The sequence below is a fragment of the Lontra canadensis genome, unplaced genomic scaffold (assembly GCF_010015895.1).
Source record: "Lontra canadensis isolate GAN:19392208 unplaced genomic scaffold, GSC_riverotter_1.0 scaffold9, whole genome shotgun sequence".
Classification (NCBI taxonomy): Eukaryota; Metazoa; Chordata; class Mammalia; order Carnivora; family Mustelidae; genus Lontra; species Lontra canadensis.
The window spans coordinates 7,040,500-7,054,773 of record NW_022631003.1 but is presented as its reverse complement, the minus strand read 5'-3'; the positions used below and the strand labels follow the sequence as shown (position 1 = coordinate 7,054,773).

The window sequence follows — 14,274 nt, the reverse complement described above, 5'->3', positions numbered from 1 at the left end:
CCTTGCTTTTTTTGCTTGTGGGTTGTTTAAACATAATGTAAAATGAGATTATAAAAAGAAATAAGCCCAAATGTTTACCTGTTAGCATTAGAGAGAGCACTGCAAAGTCTGCATTTATTTTCCTCAAAACCAAATGGTGGGACATGATTCTATTTAAAGACTAACCAGCGGCATCAAGCACTGGACTTGATGGATAATTACAATAGTCACATCTCAAAAATCTTTATATAAAACAACCTAAAAATTACACCATAGTCATGCTTAGGCCAAACATGCCAAAACAGATTAGGTATACAATATATACAAGGTGCATATATACTACTTTCTAGCACAAAGCTTTTAAAAAAACACACAGAAAATACAATAATTTATATTTATAAAGAATATTTATATTTATATAAACACTGTTTTGAAGAATGACACAAACTCAGAAAAATGTGATCAGAGTATTCCTTCTCACACATAGGCTACTAATGCCCTAGTATCTCAAAATCCTTTACAAAAGGAGATAGCTTAAAGAGTTCTCATCCAGGGTTTTTTTTAATGTTACTTTTTTTTCTTCTTTTTTTTTTCATCCGCTTCCATTTTAAGCTTAACTTCTTCAGCTGAAAGAGCTCCCAGTTTCTTATTCTTTGCTTTCTTAACCTTTTCCTTGATGGCGGCAACATCAATTTTATTTTCAGTAGAAGCTAGACAAATTAAAAATGATATATGTAATTCTTTAGGTTTTACCATATAAAACATAGAGAGTATGTATTTGGTGTAATAATTTCAGAGTACAGGTGAAAGGCCATGTTGTAAGATATAAAACACTTCCTTAAAATATAAAACAACTGCCTAAAGTTAGACATTTACCCATTAAAATAACTTAAAATTTCATGAATAATATTAAAATGTAGCCCTTCTAGCTTCCATAATTTTAATTAACTAGTCATTAAGCTTTAGGTCAAACTCTACTTCATCTAATACCACACATAAAAACTTAAAAATAGGGGCACCTGGGTGGCTCAATCAGTTAGGTGTCTGCCTTTGGGTTGGGTCCTGGGATCGAGCCCCACATCAGGCTCCCTGCTCAGCAGCAAGTCTGCTTCTCCCTCACCCCTGTCCCTCCCCGTTCATGCTCTCTCTCTCAAATGAATAAAATCTTTAATAAAAAAAAAAAAACTTAAAAATGAAGTTTTCTAATTATTAGTTCAATGAATGACTAGTAGTACTTCTATTTAACAAGGTTTTGGTAATAAAGACAATGATCTGAGAGCATTTGGAGATCCTCCTAACAGAATCCAACCATGGAATCAATGCCAAAACCTTGAACAACAAAGAAAAAGGAGAAAAAAATGTAGGTTTTTCTCACAATTTAAAGAGCAGTATTCAGAGCATAGGAGAATCCCAAGATAAGATGTCAAACTTCCCAGCAACTTGAGTAGAGATGTAAAGCTTTTACTATCATGAAACAGCTACATTTTTAATCATTATAAACAGAGATTAAAATGGCTACTAAATGACCTTCTAAGTAAAACTCACAGGCTGAGTAAACTGGAAATTATAATGCTTATGACGTTCTTAATTTTTACATAAGCAATGATCTACATTGAAACAGAGTATTTTTAGAGCTATTAACACTGATATAATTAATATAGGATATTAAAATAGCAATGTTATATCTGGTTTTGACCAATAAGTCAGGTACAATGATGCCAGCGACTTCCCTCCCCTCACTGTGTCACCGGCTACTCCGGAAAATTATTTCAGGAAGAGTACAAGTGTCACTAGTGGGAAAGAAAATGCAGAAGAGCAAAGGGTGGATCAAATGAGGCTAGGGATAGAAAAGGAAAGACACAAAACTTTTCTTTTCTTTTGTTTTTTTTTAAATCTTAGAGCACACGAGGAGGGAGGGGCAGAGGGAGAGAGAAAATCCTCCAGTGGACTCCTGGCTGAACACAAAGCCTGCCACTGGGCTCAATCCCAGGACCCCGAGATCATGACCTGAGCCAAAACCAAGAGTCGGCCGCTTAACCAGCTGAGCTCACCCAGGTGCCACACACTATCTTTTTAATAGGTCCTAAGACCTTGTTATTTTGAGAGTGTCCTTTAGTCCAAGGTGATCAGAAATCCATCATAACAATACAGGAATCAAACTTTAAGCCACAGATCACATAAGAGAAGAAAAGCATAACCTCTGATAAGCTCTTTCTGAGAGGCATGAAAACAGAGCTCAGCAATCTCACTGCTTTAGTTACTTTTAAATCTACAGAAGATTCACTGCTCTAGTTTATAGCTTTCACAACAGAGTCCTACTCCAGTACAATCAGAGGTCAGGAGAGGACTGTCAATCCAGGACACTCTTAAATAGTCATTAGCTGCTAATAAATTATATAACACCTCAGTGGTCTCGTCCCTAGGATTAGTGATTAATAGTATGTCAACAGAAATGATGAAAGATACAGTTATGTCTTTAGTTAACACTCAAAGAGATTCAGAAAAATTCCCTACTGGGTTTACTTTTCAGCAAGACTTTAATACTAAACCAATAAATGGAGAACAAGCATTTACCTTCCTTTGGTTTCACAACTGGTTTTTCTTTAGGTGGAATAAAAGCTTTGTTTCTTTCCTCTTGTCTCTTACTAAGAGCTTCTGCTTGTTTAGCCTGGATTATTAACAAGAAATACGTTAATACAATTTATCGTTAAGCAGGAATTCAAGTTTCTATGAATTGTGCTATCAATGTTGTGAACTAGACGGTCTTACCTTTATGGCTTCCATTTTCTGTCGCTTCTTTTGACTTGCCTTCAGAAAATATTCACCACTAGCCAATTCTTTATCAATCTGTTGAAATTAGTATTTACAATTATATCAGAAACAAGGTAAATGAGAAGTCATTCCCTGAGAAAGGCACAATGTCCTTGAGGTAAAGAGAGTGAGATCAAAAATCTATGGTCAATTCATAAAGGTACTAACATAAAAAGATGTGCTCTAAGCTGAAGAGAATACAAGCAAAAAGCATGGAGGTAGGAAAGAAGGTGATGTGTTCATGAAATACACAGCAGGCAGTTCTAGATGGGACAGAAGATCAATAATTCACAAAGGTGCAAGGAAACTGGAAAGATTATCTGGGGTAAGCTTGAAGAAACTTGAATGCCACGTGAAGAGGGTAGACTATGATTTAGAAATGACTGCAGGTTTCTGAGAGAAATGAGGAGACCAAAGCAGCATCTAAAAGGTACAGAAGAAAGAAGAGATAAATGCTTGGAATAAAGTAATGGCATGCAAAATGAAAAGAATTGTTAGGATTTGGTGACTAATTCAATGCTAATTAGAGAAAGCACTAGCTTATTCATCAAGATAGAATTGACTTATCTTACATTAACACATTATTGTATCTAAGGCAGTTAAACTCTTAATAGTTACTAAGCTCTTTACAATTACTAATCATTTAATCCTCATTAACAGTCCTCAGAAGATGTTTTTATCATCTCCATTTTATGTACAGGGAAACTGAGGCATGGATAGGTTAAATAAATTGCCAGACACGAAGCAAGTAAGTGGCAGAGTAAGTCAACTGAGACATCACTATTTAAAGAAGCTTAGTCATAGGGAAGAAAGACGTGATAATTCCTAACTACAGGACAAGGCCATAAGATGTAGAGCAAGTGTTATGAAATGACATGACAGTACGTAAATAAAATCTACTTTCCCCCAACAAACAGTTCCTTTGTTTGCTTCCATTTACAGAACAGACCTCATGAACAAACATTTCCATTGTTTTATCACCATGATCATCATTTCTTTTTCCCTCTGACCTTTCATCAAACCTCTGAGATTCAAACTCCAAATACAGGGTTGTGGAGAAGACAGTACACTGAAAGGGATGTGTTTACATGCTGACAACAAAGCATTAGTAGAAAGGAAAGACTTTAAGATACAGCCAAGGGAGGGAATCATAAAGTAAGACCCCTCAGGAGACAGGCAAAGATAGAACTCAAAGAACAGGTAAAGAAAAAATTGGTTCAAGTGGGGAAAAAAAATTATAGGTGAGAGAAAAGGAAGCTGAAGGAATTCTTACTTGATGGTCTTAAATATTTCCATAAAATAAAAAGCAATGTCATCTGTTAGGAGTGAGAGGGCGCTTTAAGAATTAAGAGGATGGGGCACCTGGGTGGCTGAGTGGCTTAAGGGTCTGCCTTCCGCTCAGGTCATGATCCCAGGGTCCTGGGAATGAGCCCCATGTTGGGCTCCCTGCTCAGTGGGGAGCTTGCTTCTCCCTCTGCCTGCTGTTCCCCCTGCTTGTGTGCTCCCTCCATCAAATAAATAAAATCTTAAAAAAAAAAAAAAACCACAAAACCAATTAAGAAGACACAGAGAATTATCTGAAGTTGGAAACATGAAATAGTGGATTTAGTCCAAAGATAAGACTTTCTCCAGCTATGTTTACCACATTCTGGGAAAGAAGTCAAATTTTAGGACTGATCAAGTTTGACAGTTTTGCTGGACAAGTACGAAAAGAAGGAAAAGGCAGCATAAAAGAAAACAGTGATGGACAAGAGAGAAAAGGAAATTGGGGAGGGGGGAAAAGAATGAAGCCAGAAAACAGGTAATAAAATGAGAGCATCGTAATTTAGAAAAAGGATGGACTTGAGAATTTAAGATTTCAGAACTAGAGCAGTCACATGGCACACAGTCACAGGAAAGATGCTAAAGCAGAGTGAGACCATTAAGGATTAAAATGTTAAATCTTTTTTATCCACGGAACATGTACTGTGGCTACAAGGGCACAGCTGACAGCAACCACCTAGACATAGTTTACACTCCTACTGTGAAGCCCCCACTCTCCACGCCCACAAACTTAGCTCAAAATAAGCCTATTTACATTTAACTTTGGTTAAATGTCATACCTGTACACACACACACACACAGAGTCTACCTAAATTCCTCTCCATAAAGTTTCCGACAAAACAGATTAAAATGGTTTCCCCCTCATATAAAGAAATTCAACATTAAATACTGACCTGACTTTCTGGTTGTGGTGGTGGGAATGGTGTGTACTCTTTCTTGACAGTTTTTTTCTTTGGTTCCTTGCGTTTATTCACATTCTTGTGCTTGAAGTGTGGCAAAAATCTTTCCCAACTTTGTGATCTTAATTCAGAATCTTTTGCCAACTCTCGTTTGATCATTAAGGTCTTTAGTCATGGGGATATATGAACAAAGTAAGAATTTTTAATATGAACAAAGTAAGAATTTTTAGAATAAGTATTGTTCCTATAAATAATTCAGTTAAAACAAGCAGTTCTTGGGGCACCTGGCTGGCTTAGTCAGTTAAGCATCTGCCTTTAGCTCAGGTCATGATCCCAGTGTCCTGGGATCGAGCCCCACAGTGGGCTCCTTGCTCAGCAGTGAGCTTGCTTCTCCCTCTGCCTACTGCTCTCTTTCCTTGTGTTGTCAAATAAATAAATTAAATATTAAAACAAACAAACAAAAAAACCTCGAGTAGTTCTTAAACTCCTCAGTAGGAGCAAAACAGTTCCATAAAAAAAAAGTAATCTCAAACTAAGCACCAGAAAACCATTAGAAATTTAGATTAAATGCGGAACTTCTGGGAGCTCAGTCAGGTAAGTATCTGCCTTCAGCTCAGATCACGATCCCAGGACTCTGGGATGGAGCCCCAGATTGGGGGTGGGGGGGAATGTCCCTGCTCAGCAGGGAGTTTGCTTCTTCCTCCCCCTGCTCACATGTGCACACGCTCACTCTCTCTCAAAATAAAAATAAATAAATTAATTTCAAAAAAAAGAAAAGAAATGCAGAACTGTTCAAATAAATTGAGATGAGAATTGAGATGAGACTAATTCAGCTTTTCATCCATTAGTTCATTAAAACTTTTAAAACTCAACTTAATAGGAGCAGGAGAGTTCTTAATTAGCAATGTTCCCTGAAAGCAGGAAGTTTTTCGTAGTACTTTATCACAGGGAAAGGAAACAACCACACATTCTCCTATCAGATAAAACCAATATTCTCACATTTCTCCCACTCCATATGAGTTTTGCACACAAAGGAACATCAAAGGATGCAAACCAAACATCAGATATAAGACAAGCTCTCTTTATTTTTAATGTCCCACGACAACTCAAAACCATTCTTTCACCCCAATCTATGAGTGACTCTGTAACTTCATCAAATTTAAGTGGACTGCTTAAAAAATACCCCTCACGAAATAGCTCATTACAGCATGATTACATTTCAAAGTGTAATCATGAATGCTATGCACATAGTGATATAACAGATCTCTCTCAAAGTTTATAATTTGAACATGAAATTAAAAAAAAGTTTTAATACAATCTGATATATTCGATCAATTTAATAGAAAAAAAGCCCAATTCTGAAAGATCACATCTTTAAATATAGTAATAGGCCTATCATCCAAGAAAACTCGATCATTACCTTCTACGACCAACTCTATGAAGCTTATTTCCTTTGGATTAGAACTATGTCATACATTATAAGATCCCCTTTCAATAGTTTTCAGACTGCACACCACAGAGACTTAAGTCTCCAAGGATGTAACTACAGGACTAGGGTAGAGTTCAGTGGGTTGAACTCTACCTCTAATTTACCCTAAATACTTCTGCTTTATCTGTTTTGTGCATTTGGCTTCCATAAAAGATTTAATTTCAAGAAAGGAAATACTTCTGTAGCTAAAAGAAGTTTGACAACCACTGTTATAGTAATATATAATTAACTCACTTTAATGTTATAAATGGGATGAATATTCTTCATAGTATCTAGAACTACTTTTCGAACCTGAAATTTGCAAAGAAAAATGAATTAGTCACTTACAAAGATTTTAATGAACTAAGTGGAAGGGGATTAATATACGAACCAGGCAATGACTACCCAACTGAATATAGTAGTTACTTCAATTGCTTTGAGTGACTTTTAGATCTTTCGTTAATAGTCAACCTCTCTTGGATGCAATGAAGTTTCTCAACTTTACTGCTAAAATATAACATACAGAACTAAAATAAAAACGTTTTGGAAGTGTGGAATTTAGGGAGAAGGCAGCTAGATTTAAGGTCAGAAAATATGTGCTCAAATAATGGGAATGCCACTTGATAAGGGAAAGTCACCTAATGTCCTGGTCCAGCTTTCTCATTTGTAGTATGGAAATAAAATTACCTCAAGGCTCTCCTGTGAAAATTAAATAATATATTTAGACCTTACAAAACTGTAGGGTATTCTATATATATGTTATTATTGCCACATGAGAAAAGGGCAGATAACTTATGAGAAAGAGGTCCAAGAGAAATGCCATTAAAGGTTCTGGAAACGAAACAAGACCTCGCAGCCAGATCCAGACAACCAAAGCAGTTAACAGAAACTGTAATGGTTACACAGATTTTCTCATAACATTAAATCTCACAGTTTAAAAAAAAGTTCAATACATTAAATAAACATTCTATTAAAATTCAGACAAAAAAAACCTATTTTAAACGAAAGACGTTTTCAGATTCTGACCTCTACTGGTTTATATAGGTTACTGCAAATCACCATTTAATTCTCTCATCACTTGTGCACATGTAACTACATATTTCCCACATGTACTACAGACTAAAATCTTAAATAACCATTTAAAATTTGTAGTGGAAAGAAGGATGATGTGCAGACCTTCTAATATGGAAATGGATACCTCTTCAGTTGCCAAAGGTTGGCCATAATATGTTAGGATCTAAGAGTGATGATTCCCTCAAATAAAAGCACAAAGTTTTTACCAAGGGGAAATCAAACAAAGCACATTCTAAAAAACAGTAATTGTTAAAACAGTGTGTTATCCAATGAACTATTATAACCAAATTACTTAATTTGTTCTCTGCTGAAAATTAATGGAAGACAGTAAATAGTTCTCACCTCTTTTAAGCCACTAAAAGGTCCAATGACTGAAACCGTGTTTCCCTGAACCATAATATAACAGTTTGTTAAGAGTTCCAAAGCCTGTGTCAAAAGAATAAATTGCAATTCAGTACACTGAAAAACTAAATGACAGAGGAAGACACTTAAGTTTTCCACTGATAAAACGTACCTTCAATGTAGATCCTTTGGGACCAATGAGGCGTTGTCTTCTTTTTACAAATCTTTCTTTATTTCTCACTAAAGAACCTATTTTAATGATGTCACATGCAACATCATCCTGAAGAATTCGTACAGCCTTTTGGAAAAATGAAAAAATATTTCATTAATATGCTCTACAAATACATTTATTTTCAAGGCCCAGGTTAATGAAATCAAAGCAGAAAAATGAAAACTCTAAGGAGGGATGCAGTGTTATATATGTTATCTCTAATGATGCAAATAAAGCAAAGTTTTCCTAATTCTAAAGTTACCTGTTCAAATGAAACACTCCTTGCTAAAAGTTTTATTAGATCTCTGGCTCTAATGATGATATATGGATCAAAAGTCTTCTTTGTTGTACAGACAGTCATACTGCCCTCGATCAGGTCTAGGGTTGCATTAACATGCTGCAAAAAGGAAAGAGCAAATACATAACTGTCTAAAAATCAATTCAATTTTACATAATTATAGAGCTTAACCTAATCAAACTATTAATTACTGTAAATTAAGCTGTAATTCTATCAAATTCCTCCTTGAAGCTGAGTAGTTGATGTAAATAATGAATACCTGATTACTTTCATACTTTGAAGAATCTAAGAAACGCAGGCAACTGAAACCATTTATACTTATTTGGCTTTAGAATACTTTGTACTTATTGGAATAAAGATTATTTCTAGTTTAAAAAACCTCTATCAGCACATATGAGGCCACAGTTAAGACCTAGGGTAAAAATGTAAAGCTACATATACTTCCCCTATACTGGACGCAGCTCTGATCTGCCATCTGCTCCTTAGGGTGAGAATGGACTTTCTTTTTCAAACTTTCTTCTCATTGGTATTAGCTAAATACAAAGTAAAAACAAATTCTCACAGGTTCAGAAAGAAGCAATAACTGGAAAGTTACATATTAACTCTTAATAGGAAGAACCAGATTTCAACAAAGCAAATTGTCATTTTCTGACTGAAAGCATACTCTGAAGAATATTTCAATGTAGTGAGTAATGAACAATTCAACATAAGGATGGATCTTTATGAGTTTACAAGAGTCCAGTCTAAAAATACACAGGTAAAACAGCTTGTGGTTTACTGAACCATCCTAACACCTAACAGGCACGAACTCCAGAGCAGTCACATAGTTGAGGAATACACTTTATATCACTACTAGTGTGTGCACAGTGCCTACAATACACATATAAATGAATCAAAAGTTTCATAAAAATGAAACTTATCCTTACCATATGTGATATATTATTTCTTTTTACTTATTTATTTTCTGGGCACATTTTTTTTTAAAGGCTTATTATATCCACTAAATGGACTTCCTGCTCCACTAACAAGTTTCAATCCACAGTTTGAAAAACAAAAACAAGTATGTCGTCTAGGGAAAATGGCAGCAGCAACATACAGGGGAAAATTGACCATATCCCCATCTTCCATTTAAAATGAAAATTAAGGGGCGCCTGGGTGGCTCAGTGGGTTAAAGCCTCTGCCTTCAGCTCAGGTCATGATCTCAGGGTCCTGGGACCAAGCCCCGCATCAGGCTCTCTGCTCACAGGAGCCTGCTTCCCCCTCTCTCTCTCCCTGCCTGCCTCTCTGCCCACTTCTGGTCTCTATCTGTCAAATAAATAAATAAAATCTTTAAAATGAAAATTAAGAGGATGCCTGGGTGGCTCAGTGTTAAGCATCTGCCTTCCATTCAGTTCATGATCCCAGGGTCCTAGGATCAAGCCCCACATCGGGCTCTCTGCTCAGCAGGGAGCCTGCTTCTCCCTCTCCCACTCCACCTGCTTGTGTTCCCTCTCTCACTGGGTCTCTGTCAAATAAATAAATAACATCTTTAAAAAAAATGATGACAATTAAGAAATCATCCAGGAACATGCTTTAACTCAAACTATACAGAAACATGGCAAATATCACAGTACAGAATAGAATAGGCATCCTGAAACCTGGAGTTCACAGGTGAGTTTCAGAAAGTCCATGAGATCCCTAAAATTCTAAAAGTATGTGAATTTTTCAAAGTTATCTATTACTCACAAAATTAAAAATAAGTGGAATATACAAATAAACTCCAGGGGCTCCTGGGTGGCTCAGTGGGTTAAGTGTCTGCCTTTGGCTCAGGTCATGATCCCAGGGTTCTGGGATCAAGCCCCACATTCTGCTCCCTGCTCAGTGGGGAGCCAGCTTCTCCATGTCCCTCTTGCTGCCCCCTCCTGCCCCCCAACAGCCACCTGTGCTTATTCTGTCAAATAAATAAATAAAAGCTTAAAAAAAAAAAAGAATAAAGCTTATATCTGGCTGTTTAAAATACCTAGGGAACCAGGGGCGTTTGGGTGGCTCAGTGGATTAAGCATCTAGCTCCTGATTTCGACTCAGGTCATGATCTCAGGGTTGTGAGATAGAGTGCCATACAGCGCCTGAAGTTCTGTGCAGAGTCTGCTTGGGATTCACTCTCTCCCTCCCCCTATGCCCCTCCCCCCAATCACACATGTGCATGGGAACTCCTGCGCTCTCTCTAAATTAGATTTTTCTTAAAAACAAAAAACAAAGGAACCAAATTAGCCAGTTATGCTAACACTTTAAAAAAATGAGCATATTTATTTAAAAGTAAAGATATAAGAGCAAAATCTCAAAGAAATATATAAAATGTGCATACATGTTCATTCAAGGCTTTCTGTACCAATGGCCAGCACTCTTTCAAGTAAGCTTCCCTATATTTTGGGAACAAAGTTGCAAAACTGCTCTCCTCCAAGAGTCCTCTGGGATTGTCTTCTTTGGAAAAAGCTGGTTCCTTCCAACCATCAGGAACAGTGAGGAGTTCTGATTCATCTAAAGAGGGGAAGAAACTTATAAGTAAGATTTTACCCTTCTTTCAGACACTTTTTTGAACACTTATATGCATACACTTACATGCTTTCCAAAACTCTCCTTATAGTTCCAATTCCCATGCTCTTTAGATTATTCAACAAAGAACATGCCTCTGTCATTATTACCAACATACTATATTAAAATTAACTGTATATACTTCCACCTCCTAAAACAAAGTTCCTTAAGGGCAGGAACCCTCCTTGGATTCACAGTAATTCACATATGCCTGACAGACAGTGGGGCACTCCAAAAACTTCTATTGCACTACACTATTAGAATTAGAGATCCAAACACCATTTTGTTTACATGAGTATTTTCAATATAACATTTTGGACTTTGCTGAATTGCAGTCTGTGTGTGTGTGTGTGTGTGTGTGTGTGTGTATGCATATATATTTGTGTCTGTGTGCGTACACACACACATAAAGCTTAAAAACTGATATTCTGCTGTATATTTTCAGTTACCAATCACTGGTATAGAGTTTTAGACTTTCCAAAAAGTTTTCATATGCCTTATTTCTGTATACACCTTCATCATGACAATTGTGAAAGGTAGCAGGAAGAACCAGTATTATTTTCCCCATTTTATAAAAGACATTCAGTCCAAAGAGATTACTGACTTGTCTAAGGGGACACAAAGGTGATTCAGTCTAGGTCTCCTTTCAGTGAAACAAAATGTCTCCCAAGGTCATAAATTAATCTCTCACATCATTTACTAAAACTCCTGGTCCCAGATTTTAGATTAAATCTAACAGCTATGCTTTAATTCAGTACTCCTCAAAGATATGACCCAGAGGCCTGCACTGATCAGCATAAAGTAGGAATTAGGCAAAAATGCAATTCTTGGGCTCCAACTCAGACCTATCAAATCTCAATCTCTGGGATGAGCCCCAAGAATCTGTGCTTTAATATCTCATCAGGAAATTATTATGCACATTAAGTCTGAGAAAAGGGCCTTTGTAGTTCATGTTATCCACCATGGGTAAACTTGCTTCTCTGTCTTATACTCACATCTACTTTGTTATTTCTGGTTCAAATCACAGAGAATTAGCTACCCTTCATACATCATTCACTTCCCAAAATCCTTTAAAAAACAAAAAATAGTCCAATTCTACAACTGTGATTACTTAAAATGCGTTCTTACCAAGTCTCTACCAATTTAAACACTTCAATAGCTACAAATTAAAAAAAGAAAAAAGAAACTAGCAAAAGAAATATACAGGAGTCTCACAATAAAGTGCAAATAGCTCAAAAAAACATTAACGCGCTAGTAATAAAGGAAGTTCCAATTAAAACCCCAACCAGACACCATTTCATACCTACCAAAATCAAAGAAATTCAAAACGCAGATTTTATCAAGTGCTAGTGTGGATGTAGAGCAATGAGAATTCTCATTCACTCCTAGTGGTAGTATAAACTGACACAACCCCTTTGGGAGAGATTTAGCATTACCTGCACATACCCTCACTTTCATGGATCTAATCCTATTTACATAATCTGGAGAAAACTCTTAACATGCAAACCAGGAGATACACACAAAGATGTTTATAGGAGCCCTGTTTATAATAGCAAACAATGGGAGCAATCCAAATGTCCACCAACAGTAGAATGAGAATATAAATAAGTGTATATTCATGAAAGGAAATGTCATCAATATCAAATGAAAAGAATAAACTACAGCTACAAGTATCATTGACTCAATAAGGAGAAAAAAAAAAAAAAGTTAGCCTAAGAAGCAAGAACAATGTCTACAGCCCTCTTACATTCATATACAAGTAAAAAACTGACAAAATCAACCACTTTGGGCATTGGTAGTAAATATGATGCAGAGAATACAAGATCAAAATGATTCAGGATGGTCACCTCATGTATTGCAAAGGAAAAGACTATGATCTGAGAGGTGCTCCTAGGAGGGTCTGGAGTATGAGGTTTTTTCTGCGTAATGGTATTGAGTGCTCCTTTCTCACATGCGGGGTTTATTCTGCAAGCTGTACATGGACTGTACTCTGCTATGTTACACAATTAAAAGTAACAGAACTACTTTAATACTTCCCTAACTCCTTTAATACTTCCCAAGGTTTTTAACACTTCCAACAAGACTACTCGGGTCTTGGGCTATTTCTTTATTCTCTCTTCCTGTCATTCATACTGAAGAAAATGTATAAAACCACACTACAAAGACGGCAACTTCAAAGTAAGGCAGTCTAACATTAGAGAATGAGTCGTGTCGTCTAATATATTAGCCGTTTGACGAAAAGGAATAATGATAAATATTCCAAAATTTCACTAAAGGACAAACCAGCGTTAAGAACACGCCAGATGGGGCGCCTGGGTGGCTGAGTGGGTTAAAGTCTCTGCCTTCGGCTCAGGTCATGATCCCAGGGTCCAGGGATCGAGCCCCGCATCGGGCTCTCTGCTCCGCGGGGAGCCTGTTTCCCCCTCTCTCTCTGCCTGCCTCTCTGCCTAGTTGTGACTTCTGTCAAATAAATAAAATATTAAAAAAAAAAGAACACGCCAGATAGCTCCTTCTCCTTATCTGTCTCACTCCTTTATTATCAGCGCTCACTCATATGTATTAACGACCTCCCACTCCTACCCCGTTCCATCTCTCATTTTGTCAACGACTTTCAGCCACCGCCGTGAGAGTAAAGTCCTGCGGCACCCTCCATAATTTCTTAATCTTCTTCCTTTTACATAATACAAACTCTACAGCATCTTTACTATGAAAGGCCTCTAGCAAAAGCGGCTAGGAACACGTGGCTGGCACCATACCTGCCAGTCGGTCCCGCAGGCCTGGCTATCATCCTCAATCCTCAGCAATGATAGCTACTCAACTTCACAGAACACACTCAGGCAGCACTGCAAGCCCCCAGCCAGCGAAAGAAAACAACTGTAACTCAATATCCAAAAATCAGGTTTCAGTTCTCGCTCAAACTTACCTCGGTTCTCCGGCTTCGGCTTTTTCTTACGAAACTCACTTTTCCCGTCCGCGATAGCTTGTCGGTTGAAGGAGGAGGACGCCATCTTAGAATTGCTTCCGGTGTTACCGGAAGTGGAACTGTCCATAAATCCTACCGGATTTTGGGCCTGAAAATCTGTCTACTAAAAACGAGTTCCTTATAATTTAGACGAGATCTGCGCAATCTCCGTGCGTGCGTACGCTAAAGTCCGCGTTATTTGCACAAACTACAGGCGCTTCTCCTGCGTAGCCAATGGAGAGCTGGAGACTTCTTTCCCAGGATACATGGCAACACGGAGTTTAGCTGCATGCTGGGAATTGTAGTCCAAGACTATAGGCAAGTTGGAAACCGTCT

General features: G+C 37.3%; 1 protein-coding gene across 1 annotated transcript; it reads right to left on the bottom strand.

The window, feature by feature from the left end:
- Positions 1–453: 453 nt before the first annotated feature.
- Positions 454–14,010, bottom strand: KRR1 (KRR1 small subunit processome component homolog). The gene is made up of 10 exons (XM_032854747.1): positions 13,900–14,010; positions 10,750–10,922; positions 8,370–8,504; positions 8,069–8,194; positions 7,897–7,980; positions 6,736–6,792; positions 5,007–5,177; positions 2,749–2,826; positions 2,554–2,647; positions 454–689 (listed from the first exon to the last, which is right to left on the bottom strand). The coding sequence occupies exons 1-10, from the start codon at positions 13,982–13,984 to the stop codon at positions 547–549; spliced, it is 1,146 nt and encodes a 381-aa protein (XP_032710638.1). The 5' UTR covers positions 13,985–14,010; the 3' UTR covers positions 454–546.
- Positions 14,011–14,274: the final 264 nt, after the last annotated feature.

Bases quoted from the DNA above. Each gene is read 5' to 3' on its own strand.
- KRR1 (XM_032854747.1), bottom strand. From the start codon at position 13,984: ATGGCGTCCTCCTCCTTCAACCGACAAGCTATCGCGGACGGGAAAAGT. The intron at 6,793-7,896 runs GTGAGAACTATT...TGCAAATTTCAG, and splicing joins CTTTTAGTGGCTTAAAAGAG to GTTCGAAAAGTAGTTCTAGA. The intron at 2,648-2,748 runs GTAAGACCGTCT...TTAATAATCCAG, and splicing joins AGAAAATGGAAGCCATAAAG to GCTAAACAAGCAGAAGCTCT.